This window comes from Lepus europaeus, chromosome 5 (genome assembly GCF_033115175.1).
Source record: "Lepus europaeus isolate LE1 chromosome 5, mLepTim1.pri, whole genome shotgun sequence".
Classification (NCBI taxonomy): Eukaryota; Metazoa; Chordata; class Mammalia; order Lagomorpha; family Leporidae; genus Lepus; species Lepus europaeus.
This window is the reverse complement of record NC_084831.1, coordinates 43,381,028-43,404,600: the sequence shown is the minus strand read 5'-3', so window position 1 is coordinate 43,404,600 and position 23,573 is coordinate 43,381,028. Positions and strand designations below refer to the sequence as shown.

The following is a 23,573-nucleotide window of genomic DNA, read 5'->3' as shown; positions in this document are numbered from 1 at the left end:
AAATTCCTGACAATATTTTTTAGATTTCTAATTTCTTCTTCTTTTCTTTGGTTTGCCTGTTTCCTTTCCTGTTCTCTGTCTTCTAAGTCTGATATTCTCTCTTCTGCTTCGCCCATTCTGTTTTTAAGGCTCTCTAATGTGTTTGTCATTTGATCTATTGAACTCTTCATTTCATTATGATTTCTAGTCACTATCAGAGTTTCTTGTTCCACTAGTTGTTTCATTTCATTTTGATTCCTCCTTAATATTTCACTTTCACGAGAGAGATTTTCTATCTTGTCCATGAAGGATTTCTGTAGTTCAAGAATTTGTTTTTGAGAACTTCTTAATGTTCTTATCAATTTTTTGAGATCCGCTTCTTGCATTTCTTCGATCTCATCATCTTCATAATCTTGAATTGGGGTGTCTTTTTCATTTGGGGGCGTCATAGTTTCTTCCTTGTTCTTGTTAGCTTGGTTTTTGCGTTTGTTGTTTGGCATGTTGGAGATATTTGGTTTCTTCACTGTGGTGTTTTTTCTTGTTACACTATGGCTCTATATTAAGTGGACTGTCTGCTTTCAGTGGAGCCTTAGAGGCTTGAGAGGAGTGTGGACTGAGAGCTGTGTTTGGTTCCTCAGGGTTGAGGGTGTGTCAAGGATGACACTCCCAGGTTAGGTGTGGTAAATCTCTCTTTCTTTTTTTGATTCAAAAGGGAAGTAATTCCGCACAGCTGAACGTAATTGGAGGTAGTTAGCAGGCGAATGATATACCCACAGGAGCCAGAGATCGGAAGCTCTTTCCCAAGGACCACATAGGGAATCTCTGCTGCCCTCAGTGTGGGCTCCAATTCTCCTGCAGTCTCCCACTGGGTTGCCAAGTTAGATGCTAATCTCCTGTTATTTCACCCCTCCCCACAGAGTCAGGTTTTTCTGCTAGGCTCAGGGCTGGTGCAGACCTGAGGTCGCCCTGCTTATGACGTATGTCCAAAATGGCGCCTGCTCTGTCTTGCTCGCCTGTGAGAGGTGAGCGGAGAGAGAGAAACTTGTGTCCGTATCAGTCACTTTTTTTATTTTTTTTTCTCTCTCTTCTAGTTAGCCTGGTGAACTTTTCCCCACGGAATTTCAAGCCTCGTTCCCTCTAGCCTCCTCTTTCCGCTTGCCTGCTGGTATCTCGGGCTATGGAGGTTCGGCTCACCTCGCGTTCCAGCGCTGGTGCGTTGAGTCTGCCGCTGGTGTCCCGAACTTGGGCTCCCACGCTCTCCACGCAGGTCCACTGTGAATCACTAGTTCCGGAAGAGTTTCCTCTGCTGTTTCATCCCCTACTCTTCCTTGACACTGCAGTATCTCCACTTATATTAAACTTTCTCTCCCCCCGGACTAAGTGTGCTTCCTGCCTATTCCGCCATCTTGCCGCCTCCGAGGCTCTATCCTTTAAAAGGAAAAGAGGGGCATCTAGTTCACAGTGCTGGAGGCTGAAAGTCTCATGAGGTTCCCCCGACTGTGTCTCATGGTGGTGGATGGCATCATGGTGGGAGTGTGTGCAGGAGGCAGAAATCATGGGAAGCCAGAGAGAAACTGGACAGGAGCCAGTCCTGCTGTTTTTTAACAGCAAGATACACACACACACACACATAATTTTTCTTCACACAACAACCAAGGTTCCACAATACCTAAGTCAGTCACTTCCGAAAGCACTGCCCAGTGACCTAAGACCTTCCACTAGCCCCACCTCTTAAAGGCCCCACTCCTTTACATCACCACCCTTAGGGGACAAACCACAGCCATTACTCTTTGAGGCCCTCACTCCTCCCAAGGGGCAGTTTCTGTGAAAGTCTTGGTGACTTGGAGCCTTGAGCTAACAGTGGCCTCACGGCCTGCCTGCTGCACTCTCCTGTCCTTAGCAGCTGTCCAGGATGTCACTGGCGTGTCTGCCGTTCATGGGGCCTGTGTTCTCCTTTTCTGTCTCTCAGTTATCCTCTTCTTCCTCCTGTCTCCCATCCCTCGCTCACAACTCCTTCTTCCTGGGACCACCCTTCCCCCTCCTTCCCTTCTCTGTTCTCTTCCCCTTTGATTTCTGTCTCCAGTCGTGACTTTTCCCGCTCTTCCTCCCTCCCCTCTACCTCCTACAGAGTGATTAGCTTGTTCCTTAAGTGTCTCCACACTGCTCATCCCCCGATGCCCTTGACTTTCTTCCCTTTCTCCATCAGTCTCTGTTCATTCTGCCTCAGGAACTCAGTGACTTTAACACCTGGTGACGATTCCGCCAAGAATAACCTGAGCTTGTTGCTAATCTGGGAGCTGAGAGAGGATGCAGTGGGAGAAGGGAGGAAGACGAAAGGAAGATGAGCGTGGGGGAAAAAAGGACAGTTGTCTCCAGTTACCTGCCTTAAGCTGGACGACTGTCTGTCTCCTGTAAACCCTGGCCTTTGAGTTTCATCTCTGGGCATCTTGGTCCCAGCCCATTTCCCTAGTCCCCACTTGCCATTCAAACCACGGTGCCCAGAATGGAACCTGGCTTTTTGTGGACCCACAACAAATGACAGTTGAGTGAACCGCATGCTTTGAGGAAGTGGCTTCTCAGTGTAGACAAGAAGGTTGACTGTGGAATCAACTTTAGCAGCAGGGCTGGTGATAGGCCCAGGTTACAGTTAGATTGAGTACCAGTGTCAGGATCTGCTTCAGGATTAACCACTCACTGCCTCATTTACTAATTAAGCATTCATTGAAAACTCTGTTCTGTTCTGTCCTGGGAATTGGCATCCAAAGATGCATAGGCCAGGGCTGACACCAAGAAGCAATAGGTTAATCCTCCGCCTGCAGCGCTGGCATCCCATATGGGTGCCGGTTCTAGTCCCGGCTGCTCCTCTTTCAACCCTGCTCTCTGCTATGGCCTGGGAAAGCAGTAGAAGATGGCTCAAGCCCAAGGGCCCCTGCACCCACGTTGGAGACCCGGAAGAAGCTCCTGGCTCCTGGCTTCGGATCGGCACTGCTCCTCCGGCCGTTGCAGCCATATGGGGAGTGAACCAGTGGAAAGGAAGACCTTTCTGTCTCTCCCTCTCATCGTCTGTAACTCTACCTCTCAAATAAGTAAATAAAATTGTTTAAAAAAAAAAAAGATGCATAGGCCTGTCCCTGTCCTCAGGGAGAGATAAAGTCATCCTGGTGCCATAGGTGCCATGGTGAAGGTACAGGGGATCAAAAGGGAAAGTAACCATTTGTATCTAATTGGGTGGCTGGAGACAGAGTTAGGCTCATCCCCACAAAAAGTTGTCTCTACAATGTCAGGGTCCTATCTTTCCCCCTCCATTATTGATTTATTTATAATGATAGAATTTTTTTAAAGGCTTATTTATTTATTTGAAAGACAAAGTTACAGAGAGGCAGAGGCAGAGAGAGAAGTCTTGCATCTGCTGGTTCACTCCCAAATGGACACAACAGCCAAAGCTGGGCTAATCCAAAGCCAGGAGCTTCCTCCAGGTCTCCTTCTCTGGTGCAGGGGCCCAAGCACTTGGGCCATCTTCCACTGCTTTCCCAGGCCATAGCAGAGAGCTGGATTGGAAGTGGAGCAGCCGGGATTTGAACTGGCACCCATATGGGATGACGGCACTGCAGGCGGCGGCTTTACCTGCTGCACCAGTGCCGGCCCCTGTTTCTCTTATAAGGACACTAATTCCACTTGATAGGCCTGTCCATCATGACCATTACTTCCTACAGGAAATACCAGCTCACTGAGGATAAGGCTTCAGCATGTGACTCTGAGAGGCTGGACACATTCAGTCCATGTCAGTGTGATGTACCAGCCAGCTTCTTGTCACTATAACTCAAATGCTTAAGAGTTGAGAGATGCTTCTTAGGAAGGAAGGTTTATTTCAGCTTACAGTTTGGAGGGTCACAGTCCATGACTGGACAGCCCCATTGGTTTGGGCTGAGGCTGGAGGATGGTGGAGGGAAGATCACATGTGAACCAGAAAACACAGAGACACAGGGAGCCTACACTCTTCCTCTACCTTCTGTGTGTTCTGTCCTTATAACACCATCATGGTTCGATCATGTGGCCCTACCCTAGCAGCCTAACCCAATCACTTCCCAAAGGCCCCACCTTTGGATACCACAACTGGATCAAGCCTCCTCCCCAGTCCATCAGCCATTAACATCTCGTTTTATATTTGTGTGATGTACCTATGAGTTTTGTGCTGTTTCTGACAGTTCTGTCTCCTTTTAGGGCTACTCAGATAAAGACCTACTCCTGGGACAACGCCCAGGTTATTCTTGTGGGGAACAAGTGTGACATGGAGGAAGAGAGGGTTGTTCCTACTGAGAAGGGCCAGCTGCTTGCAGAACAGCTTGGTATGTGCTTGACATGGATGCGTACTTGTGCATGTGTACTTGGGAGTGGGACTGAGGGGACATTAGGATGTGTTATGATTGTGAATTATGTACCTATGAGCTCCATGCAGATTGTTTTATATTTGTGTGATATACAAATGGGCTTTGTGCTTCTGAATTTTGGCTTATTATTGTTTATAATATGTAAATATTTTGTAATATTGAACATATAAATACACTTAAAATTTTTTTAAAGATTTACTTATTTATTTGAAAGACAGAGGCAGAGAGAGAGAGAGAGAGAGATCTTCCATCTGCTGGTTTACTCCCCAAATGGCTACAACAAGAGTCAGATGATTCACCTGGTCTCCCATGTGGGTGCAGGGTCCAAGGACTTGGGCCATCTTCCATTCCTCTCCCAGGTGCATTAGCAGGGAGCTGGATTGGAAGTGAAGCAGCTGGGTATTGAACTGTTGCCCATATGGGATGCCAGCACTGCAGGCTGTGGCTTCATCCCGCTACGCCACAGCACTGCCCCACCCCCCGATTAAATTTATGAGCTCTTTTTAAATTTATTTTTATTTTTTAAAGATCTATTTATTTACCTGAGAAGCAGAATTACAGAGAGAGGGAGAGACAGATATAGAGGTCTTCCATCCACTGGTTCACTACCCAAATAGTCGCAATGGCTGGAGCTGGAGCTGGGCTGATGCAAAGCCAGGAACGAGGAGCTTCTTCCTGGTCTCCCACATGGGTGCAGGGACCCAAGCACTTGGGCCATCTTCTACTGCTTTCCCAGGCCATAGCAGAGAGCTGGATCAGGGAGCTGGATTGGAAGTGGAACAGCCAGGACTCGAACAGGTGCCCATTTGGGAAGCTGGCGCTGCGGGCAGATGCTTAGCCTACTATGCCACAGCTCTGGTCCCTATGAAGTCTTTTTTAAACCAAATTCTTCCACAGAGGATTTTAAATGTCTTATAAAAATCATCATAGTACAGCAATATAAAGGAAATAAGAAAATTGAAGCTAACATAAAGCAAGAGAGAGGAAAATAAGAGGAAACCAGGGTAAAATACATGTGTATGTCATAAATTCTTGGGCACTTGCAAGAACTGGGCCAAAATTTTGCCTTTGAGCTTCCTACCCACCATTCCAAAGAGGGAAACATAATCAGTTACATGGTTTCAGAGTGTCCTTAATGTAAAAACAAACCCATTATTCCAGTGAAGTACTGTTCTTCATTGCCAGTGGTAGAGCAGACTGTATCCTTCCAACAACAGCAATACTGGGCATCATGGGCTGTTTCTTACAGTTTCTCTTAACGCTGATACTTATCACTGAAGCACAGTTCTCAACAAAAGTAATTGCATGGAGGGACAAAGCTATGTGGTTCAAGTGTGCAGTTCAGTGATGCTCTGACTTATCCCACAGTTAAAGCATTTTGACCTCTGCTCCTCTGAGGTCTAGGTGCCCACAACTCAATGGCCCCATAACAGAGCCCATACCCACGTTGTCTTAAAACAGCAGCTTTTATTATATATATATTGTATATTATGTATGCACACATACACAGTGTAAGATTGCCTTAGAGAAAGAGTGTCAAAGTTTGAAAATTTCCTCTAGAAGAATAGATGGATTGCCAACTTTTAGCCAATCTCCCTAATTATTTCTTACACTCTGGTGCTATAGGCATTGAGAAGTAGTTTAAAGTTATTCCCTGACAGTTCCTGAAGTGCAGATATTTGGGCATGTAGATGAGTAAGTTGTAAACCTACAAGTATGAATTGTGTATTGCATGTATTATGATTGTGTGTGTCCTACACTTCCTTCTCTTTACTCCTAGTCCCCAAAGTAACCTGGACTAGAAATTAAACTGCGAAGTACTTAATAAATAGGAAGGTTGGGTCACCTTGGTCTCATTGTTTCTCCTTATCACAAAGGTTCTCAGAGTCCTGAAAGTCTCTACTTGATTCACAGAGCATACGCACATGGTGAAGCCTGCATTTCGATAGATTCAGGCCATCTCTTTCTGCCTTCAACCCACAGTCTTTAAGGAGACCTCCGTCACTCTCCCTCCATTGACTATATCCCATCTGTTTGGAATGTTCTTTTCTACTATCTCTTACCTCTTTCAGCTGGTGAGCCCCAACTCGGCTTTCAAAGCAAGCAAGCTCCACATCTTCTATGAAGTCCTTCCTGGTCCCCTTGAGCTCTTTGCATTATGCTCCCATTTAATGTAATTTGTGCATGCAACAGAGTACACATCACCCTTGTTTACACTCATTCACTTGTCTGTTTCCTGAAAGCTCTTTGAGGACAGGAAATGAGTATTGTTTAACTTTGTACCCACAGTGCCTAGCATATGGTCTAGCATTGCAAAAATATGTTTGATTAAGTTTTACTATGTCAGGTTTTAGGCTACTGCAGTAAAGAATTCCTGTATGCTGTAGGTACTGTGCTGTGAAATAGGGTGCATTCCCTGATCTGAAGAGGTTTGCACCAGAGAGAACAGGTGGAAACAGCTAGAGCCCAGATGATTGTGGTTGTTACAGAGGGATGTGCTGGGGTTGCAGGAGCACCTGACGGTTGGCGTCAGAAACATGATGCCCAATTGAAGTCTTGAAGACAAGTAGAACCAGCCAAGTGGGAAGAGAGACAAGAACGTTCTAGGGGGAGGCATAACATGGGCAAAAACAATGAGCAGCACTAATCAATGGGTGGTATGAGCCTGGAACAGTGTTGCCCAAAGAGAAGGACTCATGGCACCTGAATTGTGCAAGACGGTTTTGTGTATTATTTTGAAATGTATTAGAAAAGCATATAGGGGACGGCACTGTGGTGTAGCCTGTAAAGCCGCTGCCTAAAATATCAGTATCCCATATTGGCACCAATTCAAGTCCCAGCTGCTCCACTTTCGATCCAGCTCTCTGCTATAGCCTGGGAAAACAATAGAAGATGGCCCAAGTCCTTGGGCCCCTGCACCCATGTGGGAGACCTGGAAGAAGCACCTGGCTCCGACTTTGGATTGGCATAGCTCTGGCCCTTGCAGCCAATTGGGCAGTGAACCAGCAGATGGAAGACCTCTCTCTCTGCCTCTCCTCTCTCTGTGTAATTCTGACTTTCAAATAAAATAAATAAATCTTTTAAAAAAATGAAAAGCATATAACCAGCATGTTGAACCCTTACAATTAAACAAGAATAAATTTTTAAAAGATGAGTTAGGGCCGGCGCCGTGGCTTAACAGGCTAATCCTCTGCCTTGTGGCGCTGGCACACCGGGTTCTAGTCCCAGTCAGGCGCTGGATTCTATCCCAGTTGCCCCTCTTCCAGGCCAGCTCTCTGCTATGGCCAGGGAAGGCAGTGGAGGATGGCCCAAGTGCTTGGGCCCTGCACCCGCATGGGAGACCAGGAGAAGCACCTGGCTCCTGGCTTCGGATCAGCGCGATGTGCTGGCCGCAGCGGCCATTGGAGGGTGAACCAATGGCAAAAAGGAAGACCTTTCTCTCTGTCTCTCTCTCTCTCACTATCCACTCTGCCTGTCAAAAAGAAAAAAAAAATGAGTTAGTTTTTTATTAGGAAAAAAATACAACCAGCATGCCAAATCCTATGATTAAAATTTTTTAAGGACCTCATTTAAAAAAAAATTATTTATTTACTGGAAAGTGAGAGTTAACAGAGAGAGACAAAGAGAGACAGACAGAGAGAGAGAGAGAGAGAGAGAGAGAGACTTTCCACCTGCTGGTTTATTCCCCAGCTGGCTGCAATGGCCAGGGTTGGGCCAGGCCAAAGCCGGGAACCAGGGACTTCTTCCAGGTCTCCCACATGGATGGTAGGAACACAAACACTTGGGCCATCTTCCGCTGCTTTTCGTAGGCCATCAGCTGGGAGCTGAATCAGAAGTGGAACAACTGGGGCGTGAACCAGCACCCATATGGGATGCCAGTGTCACAGGTGGGGGCTGTACCTGCTATACCACAACACTGGCCCTGACTTAGATTTTTAAAAGGTGAGTTGGTTAAACGTTTGCTATGCTTCATGTACTAGATACTTGTCTAAGTGTTTTAAAGTATAACTCAATTAGTTTAATCCCCATAAAACTCTCCAAGATATGTAACTTTTCTCTGTTGTGAGGTATGTGTTTCTACAGATGAGAAAAGTTGGGTAAATTGCTCAAGGTCACATAGCTGCCACCAAGCAGTGGTCTGGCTCCAGAGCCTAAGCTCCTGATCACTTAGCCTTCTTAGAGCTGATATATATTAAGCCAGGCACTATATGAAATGTTTATCATGAATTATCTCTTTTTCTCTGTGTAATCTTCTAGGTAGGTACTATAAAGTGTTTCCGATACACTGAAAACAGAGGTTCAGAGAGATTAAATAACTTGCCCAAAGCTATACAGTTAAGAAGTGGTATAGTCAGTATAGATTTATTAAATTTATATAGGAACACTGATAGAAGTTAGATTTTTTTTTCTTAAAGATTTATTTATTTTTGGAGAGGTGAAGTTATAGGCAGAAAGAGGGAGAGACAGAGAGAAAGGTCTTCCATCTGCTGGTTCACTCCTCAAGTGGCTGCAACAGCTGGATCTGTGCTGATCTAAAGCCAGGAGCCAGGAGTTTCTTCTGGGTCTCCCTCACAGGTTCAGGGGCCCAAACACTTGGGCCATTCTCTACTGCCTTCCCAGGCCATAGCAGAGAGCTGGATTGGAAGAGGAGCAGCCAGAACACCAACCAGTGCCCGTATGGGATGCTGGCACTGCAGGCAGAGGCTTAGCCCACTACGCCACAGTGCTGACACCACCTCCCCCCCCCCTTTTTAAAAAAAAAAAAAAAGACTTTATTTATTTATTTGAAAGGTAAAGTTACAGGCAGAGAGAGGGAGAGACAGAAACAGAAGTGAGATTAATTCTTTGTGCAGCCTTTAGGAAGGCCCTTGAAGAAGGCTTTAATGACTTGGTCAGATGTAGTCAGGTCAAGGTAACCCATCTGTCTTATACAACTTCCTGAGCTTTCCTCTGTGCCTATCAGAACTCGACTGTTTGTAGGTTTATTTTCTTTTCTAGCCCTTGAGAGCAGGAATTATGTCCGAATTGTTTCATTACCCAAAGAACCCAGCATGGAGTGATATTCATTCAGACGTTTCACTTATTCATTGAAAAATATTTGTTGAGCACATACTCTGAGCCAGGTTATATGCTGGCACTTAGGGTATAATTAATGATGAACAAACTAACTGTATTCTGTATTGTCATGGAAATAATGGGAAAGTATTAAACCATAATTAAAAGTTGTGTGGATGAATAGTATGGCATGTGAATGATACATTAATACAATTGTTAAAATTGTGGTAAGTTCTGCTTAAGTTAGGACTGCTGTTAAACCAGCTTTAATTGAAACATATTTATTACCTCCTGTCAATGAACCCAAGGCTCAATTGCACTCTCCATTTCTCAGCTTGACTTATCTCCTCAGCCTCCTGATGGAGCCAGACTCTGCACTGGGATAAAACATATAATAGCAGCTCCAAATTCATATTTACCCAACTCCTGTAAAAAGAAGCCCCTCTCTTGGCCAGTATACAACAAACTCAGAGAAGACAATGATGTGTCTCCCATGAGTCACATGCCCATCCCAGCAGCTGTAAGAGGCAACTATTGTAACTTACAGCTCTACCAAGACCGTGTAAAATGGTGGCTCCCTGAAGGAAGGAATGGTATGCAGAGAAAAAATACATTAGTCCACCACACATGCCATGAAGAAAGTGAAAAATAAAACTTAATCTTAGGCAAGAGATCCAATGTCTTGAGAAAGTAATATTTAAGCTGATTACTGAGAGCACTGTTTGGAAGAGTCCTCTTGGTATGCCCACATCCCCTATTGGACTCCCTGGGTTTGAGAACAGCTATACTTCTGATCCAGTTTCCTGCTATGCATACCCTGGGAAGCAGTAGGTACTTTGATCCTTCAAGCCCTTGTGGAAGACCCAGACTGAATTCTGGGCTCCTGGCTTTGACTTGGCCTTGCCCCAGCTGTTGTGGGCATTTGGAGAGCAAGCCAAGGTATCAAAGATCTCTGTCTCTCTCTCTCTCTACTTTTCAAACAAATAAAAATAAATAAATAATTTTTTAAAAAGCTTAGAGGTAAAGGATGAGAAAAAGTTAACCAGGAAATAAGTGGAGGTTGGGGGAGGGGAGTATGTTACATCAAGAACAGTCCAAATGTGAGTCAGGGCCTGAAACATTCACGGAATTGAAAGGCCATGTAACAGGGACAAAATACCCCAGGGGAGAATGGTGTGCGGTGAGGGTGGACAGATATTAGATCACGCAGGATCTTGTAGACTGTGTTAAGAATTTTATAAGGAGATGGTCAGATCTAGGAACAATGGGAGGGGATGCTCAGCCTTCCCCACCCCTGCCCCAGTGGGTATCCCTCGCGGCCCCGGGTATTAAGTCATTTTCCTTGTGTGCTTGCCAGGCAGCTGTGCCGTTCTTTGCTTTATGAGATTCCTCCTCAGGACTCCCTTCTCTTTAGCTTTTCTCTGCACATTTATCGTCATGGCCAGTGATTAGCATCTATTAAAGCTGGGAGTAGCAGCAGGCTTTCTGTATTCTCCAAGTTCCTGGGACTTAGGTGAAGTCAGAGAGATGCTGAGGCATGTGGATCTTCGGGAGGGCAGAGCAGTTTCAGATATGTCTGTCCTAGGAAATATAGCATTTTAGGGTCTGTACATCCAAGGGCCCCTCAGAAAGAGGCTCCTTATCCTTTTCCTGGACCTGCTAGGAGGTAAATTTGGCCAGAGCCCATGCAGATTAGTGAAAGGGAAATATGCCTCAACTACAGGAGAAGGAAACAAAGTGTAAAATGTGGCTTTGAAACACATACGTATACACTCACTCAGCAGCATGGTGTAGTGGGAAAAGCACCCCTAGACTACGCGTTGGGAGACTGAGGGTTTTATCTTGCTTCCACCATTACTTTACTATGTGACCTTAAGCACCTGTTTCCTGTCTCTGGCTCTCAGTTTGCCCATCTGTAAAATGGGTTGTTTAATGTGTTGAGTGGGAAGGTCTGTTTGGCTCTACACCACTTTGATTCCATGATTTCAGTTCACCAAGTTCCCCACTCATCATTCAGAACCTTGTATACTGCTTTATTTTATGTGCTCAATAAATTTTGTTTTGTATGGAGATGAACTATAGAGACTTACATCATTGAACTTGTTTGCAGAGACACAAAACCTAGACAGCACTGATAATGACTAACAGTGACTTATAACCCACAGTGTGTTTTCAAAATCATTCTCTTGTGATCTTCAGTCACTCCTGGTGGGTATATAAGGTAGCATTATTGGGGCTGGCATTGTGGCATAGTTGATTAAGCCTCTGCCTGCAATGCTGGCATCCCCTATGGGCACTGGTTCCAGACCTGGCTGCTCCACTCCTATCTATCTGTCTGTCTGTCTGTCTGTCTATCTATCTGAAAGGCAGAGTTACAGAGAGGCAGAGGGAGAGGGAGAGGGAAAGAGAAAGAGGTCTTCCATCTGCTGGTTCACTCCCCAGATGGCTGCAATGGCTGGAGCTGAGCCAATCCAAAGCTAGGAGCCAGGAGCTTTTTTCAGGTCTCCCACACAGGTACAGGGCCCAAGGACTTGGGCCATCTTCCACTGTTTTCCCAGACCATAGCAGAGAGCTGGATCAGAAGTGGAGCAGCTGGGACTCGAACCGGCACCTACATGGGATGCTACCACCACAGGGAGTGGTTTTACCAGCTATGCCACAATGCTGACCCCCGCTCCACTTCTGATCTAGCTCCCTGCTAGTGCGCCTGAGAACAGCAGCATAGGATGAATGAAGTCCTAGGGCCTCTGCACCCATTTGGGAGAACCGGAAGAAGCTCCAGGCTTCTGGCTTCAGTCTGGCTCAGCCCTGACTGTTATGGCCATTTGGGGACTGAAATAGTGAATGGAAAACCTCTGTCTCTCCCTCTCTTCCTTGCTTTCTGTAACTCTGACTTTCAAATACATAAAAAATAATTCATTTTTTTTAAAAAAAAGATAGCATTGTTATCCATGTAGTAGTACACTATCTTTATTATTGTATATTATTGTTACTGCAGTAATTCAGTTATTTTACTGATGATGAAGCTGAGGTCAGACCATCCAAGATTTCTTAAAATATAATGAGCTGGGTAACACTGCTCTGTCTTTTTATTCATTTTAAGATTATGAATTTTTTTTCTTTTCTTTTTTTTTTTTTTTTTTTTTTTTGACAGGCAAAGTGGATAGTGAGAGAGAGAGACAGAGAGAAAGGTCTTCCTTTTTGCCGTTGGTTCACCCTCCAATGGCTGCTGCGGCCAGCGCATCGCGCTGATCCGAAGCCAGGAGCCAGGTGCTTCTCCTGGTCTCCCATGCGGGTACAGAGCCCAAGGACTTGGGCCATCCTCCACTGCCTTCCCGGGCCATAGCAGAGAGCTGGCCTGGAAGAGGGGCAGCTGGGATAGAATACGGCACCCCAACCGGGACTAGAACCTGGTGTGCCGGCGCCACAAGGTGGAGGATTAGCCTGTTAAGCCACGGCGCCGGCCAAGATTATGAATTTTTCTAAGAAATATAAATAGTAGCTGCCAGGCCCAATACTCAAACTCAGACTTTGGAATCAAAATTCTAATGGTCCCATTGTGTCATCCACTGGTGTTTTCCCAAAAGCCTGCCACAATTTGTTTTTTCAAATTTCCATCCTCAACACAGAGTAAGATTTCTTTAGATTATGTTTGAGTGACACACAGCTTGAGTCAGGGCTTAGATAATAAAGGCTTATTTTTCACTCGTATTCCATGCCAGCTGCTAATCAGTTGTGACTGTGTTCCTTGTGTCTTCAGACTTTGGGGTCGCCAAACCAGACCACGCCTAGTAGAGCTTCTGTTGGGGCTTGGGTCATATTATGTCTGCCTGCTCCCATTGACCAAAGCAAGTCACATAATCAAATCTGATGTTGATGGGGTGGAGAGATTTATTCCTCCCACAAGGAGGCCCTGCAAGCCGGTTGGCCTTAGGGAGAGATGTGAAATCTCTTGCAGAAAGGTCAGTGACTGTTTGTTATAGTCACTGACACATGGTGGACCCTGGGGACAAAGAGAGGAATGGGTACCTTGCCCTCAAGATACTCACTGATGTGTAGGCATCTGTGCAGTGGTTAAGCCACCACTTGGGACACATGCAGCCCATGGTGGAGTGCCTGGGTTTGATCCCTGGCTGTGCTTCCAATTCCTGCTGATGCATACTCTGGCAGGCAGCAGGTAATGGCTCAGGAACTTGAGTCCCTGCCTTGTATGTGTGAGATCCTGAGATCCAAATTGTTTTATGGGCTCCTGACTGCTGTGGGCATTTGGGGAGTGAACCAGCAGATGAAAGAGATCTGTGTCTCTCTCTCAAAGAAATGAATAAATAACATAAAAAAGACACTCAATGATCAGGATAACAAAATGATAATGATATCATTTGAACATTCTTCGAGTAAATAGCTGTGCCAGTCCTTGGCCTGTCACTGTCATTCTTCATCTTGCTCCTGCTCTGTCTCCTGCAACCCTCCCTGGGGAGTTGACCTTTGCATGGTGTGTTTCCCAGGCTCCTGTGACAGTGGCTTCTGGTTGGGTTTGGCCAAGGGGAGGTACTGATAGGTGGTTGAATGTGGGGAAAAGGGAGAAATGTGGATCTCCGCCTCCACCAGAGCTGGCTCCTCCAGCTGGGACTGCTCCTGCCCTCTGATTCTGCACCTATGGTTCCAGCTCCTCTAGTAACTTTTGTTGTTGTTGTGTTGTTGTTGCTGTTGATAATCTCTGAGTTTCTTCACTATTCTGTTGGGCTTCAGTTCTCCCATTATTTATATACAAATTCCCTCTAGATTAAATGCTTAATGGTAGGCTGGTGCTGCGGCTCACTTGGCTAATCCTCCGCCTGCAGCACCGGTACCCCGGGTTCTAGCCCCGGTTGGGGTGCCAGTTCTGTCCTGGTTGCTCCTCTTCCAGTCCAGCTCTCTGCTGTGGCCGGGGAGGGCAGCAGAGGATGGCCCAAGTGCTTGGGTCCCTGCACCCACATGGGAGACCAGGAGGAATTACCTGGCTCCTGGCTCTGGATCGGCACAGCGCCGGCCGTAGCGGCCATTAGAGGAGTAAACCAACAAAAGGAAGATCTTTCTCTCTGTCTGTCTCTCTCACTGTCTATAACTCTCTATCTCTCTCTCTCACTATCTAACTCTTCCTGGCAAAATAAAATAAAAAAAAATGTTCAATAGTTCCCATTTTCATGATTGGAATCTGACCAAATCATACAACATGCCATGAGACTATAGGGGAGAGGTACGTTGTATGCACTGAATGGAGGGAAAGGGAAGGCTGCTTAAAGTCAGTGACCCCAGGGTCCCATGTTGTGGTGTAGCAGGTTAATCCGCTGCCTGGGCAATGGCATCCCATATGACCACCAGTTCATGTCCTGGTCACTCCACTTCCAATCCAGCTCTCTGCTAATGTGCCTGGGAAAGCAGTGGAAGATGACCCGAGTGTTTGGGCCCCTGCCACCCATGTGAGAGACCTGGATAGAATTCTAAGCTCTTGGCTTCGGTCTGGCCCAGCCACAGCTGTTGCAGCCATTTGGGACATGAACCAGCAAATGGAACATATCTGTCTCTCTGTAACTCTGCCTTTCAAATAAATAAATAAATATTTTTAAAAAAATCAATGACTCAGCTGGCGCCACAGCTCACTTGGCTAATCCTCCGCCTACGGTGCTGGCACCTTGGGTTCTCGTCCCGGTTGGGGCACCGGATTCTGTCCTGGTTGCTCCTCTTCCAGTCCTGCTCTCTGCTGTGGCCCGGGAAGGCAGTGGAGGATGGCCCAAGTGCTTGGGCCCTGCACCCACATGGGAGACCAGGAGGAAGCACCTGGCTCCTGGCTTTGGATCAGTGCAGCACGTCGGCTGCAGTGCGCCGGCCTGGGCTAACAGCCATTTGGAGGGTGAGCCAACGGAAGGAAGACCTTTCTCTCTGTCCCTCTCTCTCTCTCTCTCACTGTCTAACTCTGCCTGTCCAAAAAAAAAAAAAAAAAACAATGACTCCACATATGTGTAATGAAGATGATTAAGAGTAGGAACTAGAGAGTAATGGTATGGGCGAAGGTACAAAAAGAGAAAGTGTTGATATTTCTGGAGCATGGTGTAAGTCAGGAAGATGATGCTGGAGAATTAGACAAAGGCTAGCACATGCAGTGTCTTGAGTGTTAAGCCAATGTGACTGGATATGGAGTTAATCAGACCTCTTTCAGTTCCAATGACACAAATCCAAGTCAAAACAGCTCACTTATAAGACAGGGGCATAGCTGAAGCAAAATGAAAGAGAAAGTCATTGGAAATGAGGTGGTCAGGAAATGAAGAGGCCAAGGTGTTGGATGGCTTGTCCATATGACACTACAAGCTCTGAAAATGGTATCAAGCTTGGGGGTGGAAAGGAAGACAGTGAATCCATTGCCAAAATCATCAGGGACCCTAGGGATGTGAGTTGGATCCTGATAAATGATGAGATGAGAAGCTGTCAGCAGAATGGAGAATGGAGTTGAATGCAACAGTGAAGAAGAAATGTTCTAGAGCGATGTGGGGATGAGGAGAGGCGAGTTTAGCTGATTGCAAGTTTAGGAATAGACTCTGAGTCTATCCAAATCAGGAGCTGGCCATGTGGAAGCAGTCCGTGGGTCTGTGATAGATGCCTTTGGGCAGGACAGGTACATGTTTCGGGGTCAGGGGAGCATCTCAGAGATTCAAGAAATAATCAGGCCCCATTAAAGACAGAAGAAATATGATTGTTATGAAGCCAATTAGAGGGAAGAAAGGACTGGAGGCTAGTCTGCTTTAATTGGTCGTCATCTTCCTGACTTCACTGGATTCTCAGCTCCTGAGGATCCTTATTAATGAACTTGAGGAAAAGGTTACCACCTGGGCCTACTAATGAAGACCCTTGCAGGAATTTGACAGTAATCAGGCAGGGGTGCATCTAGGGTTTTGCTAAGCAGAAGAGATCCTTGAACTACCTAGCCCCATGACCTGGTAGCTTGAATCAGAGTTCTCATACTTCGAGTACCTTTGAGATAACAATGACAATATCTGCTTGGCATGATGTATATGCTCTCTGTGTTTGGTCTCCTAGTGTCTCACCTCTCATCACTTTGGGTTTTCTGCTAATGATAACTAACGGCTATGATCCTTCTAGCATTTAGCAAGGCTGTTTTTTGCCCCTTAGCTGTGCTCATGCTGTTTTCCTGCCTCATATGCCAAGGTGCTTATGCTCACACATACACACACAATCACATCTTTGTCTGATACCTGTTTAGCTATCTACTTCCCCAAGATACCCTCTTTAGCCCCCATGCTTGGTTAGGTACCTCCCCTGGCTTCCCACCATTTGAGCACTAATCACTGTGGTAATGTCACTGTGTCTACCACACCAGACTAGGAGCTCCTCCAGGGTAGGAACTGTGATTCACCCAGTGTCCCCAGTGCTCAGTGTCTGCCATGCCTTGCTTAGCTGTCATACCCTTTGCTGTCTACATCCCCTCAGTCATACTCTCTGTGCTCACTTCCCACCTCCTTCATTCACCCAACACTCAATGATTCCTACAGCTGGTGCTGGAGCTCAGATGAATGACACAGTCTTCTAATGGAATTTTCTTTCTAATGATTTATTTATTTATTTTTGAAAGGCAGAGTGACAGAGGAGGGGGGAGAGAGAGAGAGAGAAAGAGAGAGAGAGAGAGAGAGAGATCAATCTTCTAACTTCTGTTTCACTCACCAAATGGCCACAGCAGCTGGAGCTGGGCCAGGTCCAAGCCAGGAGCCAGAAATTCCATCTGGGTCTCCTATGTGGATTGCAGGGGCCCAAATACTTGGGCATCTTCCACCTCCTCCCCAGGTGTAGGGAGCTGAATCAGAAGCAGTATAGCCAGAACTCGAAATGGCACTCATATAGGGTGCCAGCATCAGCTTTACCTGCTGTGCCAAAACTAAAATGGACTTCTGCCACACCGGGTAACAAGTGCTATGGCAGAGAAAAACACAAAAGAAAATGAAGAAGTCATATCTAAGATAAGTCTTAAAGAATGAGAAGTTAATTAGGTAAGAGACTTTCACTCAGGGCTGGCATTGTGGCATAATGCATTAAGCTGTCGCTTGCAATGCTGACATCCCATATGGGTGCCAATTCGAGTCCCGGCTGTTCCACTTCCAATCCAGTTCCCTGCTAATGCACCTGGGAAAGCAGCAGAGGACAGCCCAAGTCCTTGGGCCCCTGTACACATGTGGGAGACCCAAATGAAGCTCCTGGCTTCAGCCTGGCCTAGCCTTGACTATTGCCAGAGACAGAGAGAAAGGTCTTCCATCTGCTGGTTCACTTCTCAAATGGCTGCAATGGTTGGAGCTAAGCTGATCCAAAGCCAGAAGCTTTTTCCAGGCATCCCACATGGATGCAAGGGCCAAAGGACTTGGAGCACTGTTTACTGCTTTCCCAGGCCACAGCAGAGAGCTGGGTCAGAAGTGGAGCAGCTGGGAATCCAACTGGTGCCCATATGGGATGCCAGCACTGCAGGCAGCAGCTTTACTCCTTATGCCACAACGCTCCCTCTCAGTTCTGATTTTAAAGGTACACAACCCCACTAGCTTCAGGAAGCTTCTTCCTCCTTTCCTCTCCTGCCATGCTTCCCTCTCCTGCATTCCTGTATGGCCTCTGGTTTGCTCTACCTGGATTAGAATGTTATAGATTGATCTATCACTGGTCCAACTGAAAGTAAGACAAGAAACATAAAGAATCGCTGAGACTTGGTTTCCTAATCTGCACATTACAAGAGACAACCCTTGTCTGCTCTCCCCTGCCCCACCTTAACAAAGTTGTGTTGATGTTTCTAAATAGATCACTTTATTTTTTAAAATTTATTCAAGAGGTAGAGAGGCAGTGAGAAAGGGCAGATTGAGAGCTCCTAACACTGGTTCACTCTCCAAATGCCTGCAACAGCTGGGGCCGGGTTGGAGCCAGGAGCTGGAAACTCAGTTCAGGATTCCCACATGGATAGCACACATCCAACTATTTGAGCCATCACCTGCTACCTCTCAGGGGGTACACATTAGCTGACATCAAAGCTGGAGCCAGGAATTGGACCCAGGCATTCGGAAATGGGGCGTCTGATCACTAAACCAAACACCACCCCACAGGTTTAAACCTGTACTTGTGAACTGTTGAGGACTGTGCAGATGTGAGGGATTGACATTCTTAGTGGTGTGTCTACACAGCTGAGTTTGATCCTGGCAGTCAACATGAGACCTGGCATAAAGTCAGTGTTCAATAAAGACCTGGCTCACCCTGCACAATGAAGAAAAACTGCATTCCCCCAAAGGCCTTGTGAGATGACGGGGAGGCAAAGAAGCTGAGGTTGTGGTGGGCTGAGGACAGACGGGAAAGGAAACAACCATGTATTCCACACACCATTCACTTCATATCTTTTGTGTGTTTAGTCGTCACTCCCACCCTATGAGGCAGGTAATAGTCACTTCATTCTACAGATGAGGAGGTGGAGGTTGAAAGCAATCAGGCAGCTTGCCCAAGGTCACAGAGCTGGTAGTGCTGGAAACGTATTTAAACCCCAATCTCCCCGGCCTCTTGCCATTCATTGCCCTCCTGCACAATGTGGCAAGTCTTCTCCTCAGTGCCAACTCCTCAGAAAAGATCTGTGCCCCTGGTCTTGACCTGTGTTCTCATCTTCATCCAAACTGAAGGTCAAAGCCCATTTACTTCTTTACCTGTTTGTCCTCTTCTGGACAAGTAATATACTCATCCTGCCTCTCCAAACTCCAACCATTTGTGAGAAGCCAGTCAAAGATCTCGGAGTCAATCTTTTGGTGATATTTATTAAAGAAAAGCTGTCTGAAGCCAACGGATAGCCTGAGGATAATGAGCCAGCAGCTGCCTCCTCTTTCATCACATATCCACAATTAGCAGGCACTTCTGCAGCTGGCCTTTCTCAGGTTGGGAAGTGGGCCACAGGCGAGGCTATCAGCCCCACCACGGGGCGGGGGGGGGGGGGCTGATGGGAGCTGTGAGTACCTTCCAGCTGGGGGCTGGGAGGAAAGGAGCTTTGCTGCAGCATTCTCTGTGGATGGTGGAATAATAGGGAGAAGGAGGGCAGACGAAAGGCATCCCCTCCTTTGTGGGAGAAGGTGATGGAAGAGGGAGAAAGAAGAGGCGAGAGGAGCAAGATGAAAGAGGAAAGCAGAAGGGGGCGGCCATGATAATGGGCAAGTGGCATGCAGCGACATATTCATCATTTCGCTCCATCCTCCCAACTGCTCCCAGCAGGAGGACGCTGTCACTATTCCTACTTGACAAGCGAGGAGTCTGCCATTCAGAGAGGCTAAGTGATTTGGAAAGGTGAAGTGACTTGCCCAGATTCAGACACTGCTGTAGTCAGATAAAATCAAAGGAGGCAAAAGAGACTTGTAAAGGAAGACAAAGATATAGCTAGGGAAAAGATGCACAGTGAAAGGGAGAAAGAGCAAGAAACAGGAAGGAAGCAGGGCTGTGTATGGACTCTGGAGCCAGCCAAACCCAGGGCGAAACCCAATTTCCACTAATACAGTCACATGGTCTTATGTGAGTTATGCAATCTCTTGGAGCCTTCATTATCTCATTTATAAATTGGAGATGATGATATTTACCAAACAGACTGTTGTGAAGATTAAATAAGATGATGTTTGTAAGGTTCCTAACATAGCGTCTGGCATATAGTAGATGCTCAATAGTTGCTAAGAATGCCAAGGAGAAAATGCAAGGAGCACGAGGGGAAAGAAGGAGCTAAAGGCAGAGAGGAGCAAAGAGAGGTTTTTCAGAAGAACTGAAGAAAGGGAAAAGAGGACAGTGGGCAGACAAGAGGAGAGAATGGCTCCCTCAGGGACATCAGGAGGGCACTTTATGCTCCTGTGGGCTGCCCCCAAGTGGCCAAGATTCCTGGAGGGAAGTAGCCACTTTGAATTTGCTTGTGTCTCTTTGGACAACCAAGTTCTGTGCATTGTCACAGAAAGGGTCATGAAGGACCTCAAATATAAAACAGACAAGAATGTCACACACCCCAGGAGCCTTCCCTTGACCTTTTGTTGGGTTTGGACATGAAAGCAGAGATCTGTAGGATCATTCAGTGGTGGTCAGGAAAGAGGACCCCACTAAATGGAGATAAGCCAGTGTGTCTGCGGTGGAAAGAGCGAATAGAGGTTCACTGTATCAGTGTGAGGCTTGAGCTGCCTTCTAGAGCCCCAACCAGGCTGGGGTGGGTAGGAGGCAAGAGAAAGGGAGGAAAATTCCTGGTCAAAAGTCCAAAATTAGCAGGTAGCCACTACTTGGGAGGCCTGCATCACATACTGGAGTGCCAGTTCGAGTCCTGGCATTTCTACTTCCAAACCATCTCCCTGCTAATGTATCCTGGGAGGCAGCAAATGATGGCTCAGGTGCTTGGGTCCCTGTCACCATGTGGGAGACCTGGGTGGAGTTCCATTGCTCCTGGCTTCAACTTGATCCAGCCTTGGCTATTGCTGGCATTTGAGGAGTGAATCAGTGAATGGAAGATGCATCTCTCCCTCTCGCTCTTCCTCTCTCTCCCTCTCTCTCTCCCTCCCCACCCCCCCTGCCTTTCAAGCAGATGGGGGAAAAAAGTCCGAAACTAATGTGGCATTTGGCCTAATGGTGGAGACACTGCTTGGGACCCCCACATCCCCTATCAGAATGCCTGGGTTTGAGTCCCAGCTCTGCTCCCAATTTCAGCATTCCTACAAATGCACAGCTCAGGAGGTAGCAAGGATTGGCTCAAGTGGTTGGATCCCTGTCTCCCATATAGGAGAGCAGGGTTGGCTTCCCAGCCAGGACTTCAACCTGGCCCAGATCTGGCTGTTGCAGGCATTTGGGGAGTGAAATAGCAGATGGGAGATCTCGCTCTGTTTCTGTCTCTTTTCTTTTCAAATAAGTAAGGTAAACAAAGAAAAAGAAAAAATTGTAAAAGTCCCAAGTCTGGACTTGCCATCCTGGTGTGTTTACTTGTCTTGAGCAAGCCAATCTATTTCTCTAAGCCACAGCGACATGGAGAGGATTTAACACTCCTTCCCCCAGGGGCAACATAAAGATAAATGAGATAATGCTTTGGAAACTGGGAAGCACTGCACACGTATTTATGTATTCACGCTTTCAACACACACTTGAAGACACCCCCTCCTCCACCCCATGTTCAGGCACAGGGCTCTACACTTCTGGTGTAATACTTGAAATAGCTATGATGTAGGTAAAAAATTATCAGCATTGACAAACCAGAAAATGGATTTGTAAGGGAGTAAGTGACTTGCTGTGGGCTAAGTAGCCTCCAGTGGTAGAACTAAGATCTGAGTCTAAAACCCCTGCCCTGTAGCACCTCCTGGAGTAGCATCCTCTGCCCATGGAACTGGCCTCCTTGCTTCACTCCAGAGTGCTGGGAGCGGTGGGGAGATGGAAAGAGTCCTTACCTCTCTCTCTTCTCTCTCCAGGGTTTGACTTCTTTGAAGCCAGTGCCAAGGAGAATATCAGCGTGAGGCAGGCCTTTGAGTGCCTGGTAGATGCCATTTGCGACAAGATGTCAGATTCTCTGGACACAGACCCCTCCATGCTGGGCACCTCCAAGAACACGCGCCTGTCGGACGCCCCGCCACTGTTGCAACAGAACTGCTCATGCTAGGCAAGGCCCACCCTCCTCACATCCCCTCCTGTGACCCCACACCTGCTCTGCCCCTCCTGGTTCCACACTGTGCACTCCCAGCCCCGAGTAAGCTCAGCTGCTGCTGTTCTTGGCCTGCCCCCAGGGTATGCTGCAGATGGCCCCATCACAGACCCCCAGCCCTAGCCTGGCAGTGCGGGTCCGGGTCCGCAGTGGGTGGAGATTCGCCTCACAAAATAACACTTTCTATTTTTCAAACGGGATTCACTGCTGGGACTTGAAAAGCTGGTCTCTTTTCTGCCTTTAAAATAAAATTTCCTCCATCTATCAAAATTTCATATACACACACACACACAATTTCTGGGACGGGCCAAATGTGTCAAGTGAGGCCCACCTGTGCAGCTAATCCTATTACAAAGAAAGCCTCACAAAGTGCAGACATGCTTGTTTCATGTCAGGCTCCCCATGGGGCTTCCTCTCAAAGCCCTGTGCCTGTTACCACGGATGCCCGCAGGGCCCGGGCAGTTGCTGTGGCGACAGGGCCAGAGCTAATCTCCAGAGAGCTCCGGTTCTCTCATGATGCTGGAGGAGCAAAGGCTGAGTCAGAAACACACTTAGAGGAAAAAGATTATCCCCTGCAAAATGTCAAAGGTTCCTGCTCTGCAAAAGGGCAAGCAAGTGAGCTCAAGAAAGACAAAGAGGAACACGGGCCAGAAGAAGAAACAGGTCATGAGTTTCTGATACTGCCGCTTCCCAGCTGCCGCGTAACTGGTAATTGGTGGGAACCGACCTGACCTCTTTGGGCTGGTCACCCTCACCTTCCCGTCTCTGCCAAGTGGCTGTGGAGCCTCATACCCCCGTATCTCTTTCTTTTGTGCTTCAAAAAAAGGCAGGAATGGGAGCAAGCTTATTGTCTACATTCTCTGTGGGCAGCGCTCATAGTCAGAAAGTTTTCCTTGCTTCATACTGAAATATGCCTCCTGGAAATTCTTACTCTTCCCACCCCATTTATATAAGCTCCACTGTCATAGTCGCTGCTCCCCGTGCTCCATGGTACCCTTAGATGATTTGAGCACAGGGATCTGGGACCTGCCCTTTCTCTGAGTCAAAACCTCTATAATCCGACCTGCCATTCTTCATGGGGTCTCCTCCCATCCTGCCCCTTTCCTTCAGCCCATCTTCCAGTTACTCCTGAGCAGTCCAACTGAGAGATGCGATTGAAAGCAGAATAACTCTAAGGGGGCGTGACCCTGAGAAAATTGAACAGCTGAACTCAGAGTTATCACTTCAACCGCCATTCTCCTAAGAGTGAAACCAGAGAGCCTGTGTGAAACCACTTGGTGGGGGGGATGTCACCCCTTCATTAAACACCTGAAGTAAAAAAGATACTATGAGGTCAGAATGAATTAGCTCAGGATTCTAGCTTTCTTGGACACAGGCACATGTTTGGGTTTTAGCTGAAATAATGACAAGGAACTGGCAGTGGTTCCTGAAAATCTCTCTTCTCCACTAGG

General features: G+C 46.9%; 1 protein-coding gene across 2 annotated transcripts in view; it reads left to right on the top strand.

Moving 5' to 3' along the window:
- RAB3B (RAB3B, member RAS oncogene family) overlaps positions 1-22,398 on the top strand; it is a 76,628-nt gene extending 54,230 nt beyond the window's left edge. For both annotated transcript variants that reach the window (XM_062193337.1, XM_062193338.1), the window contains exons 4-5: positions 4,201-4,325; positions 21,893-22,398. In XM_062193337.1, the coding sequence (XP_062049321.1) occupies positions 4,201-4,325; positions 21,893-22,080 (313 nt within the window). In that variant the 3' untranslated portion in view covers positions 22,081-22,398. The remainder of the gene's footprint in view (positions 1-4,200; positions 4,326-21,892) is intronic.
- The last annotated feature ends 1,175 nt before the right edge of the window (positions 22,399-23,573 follow it).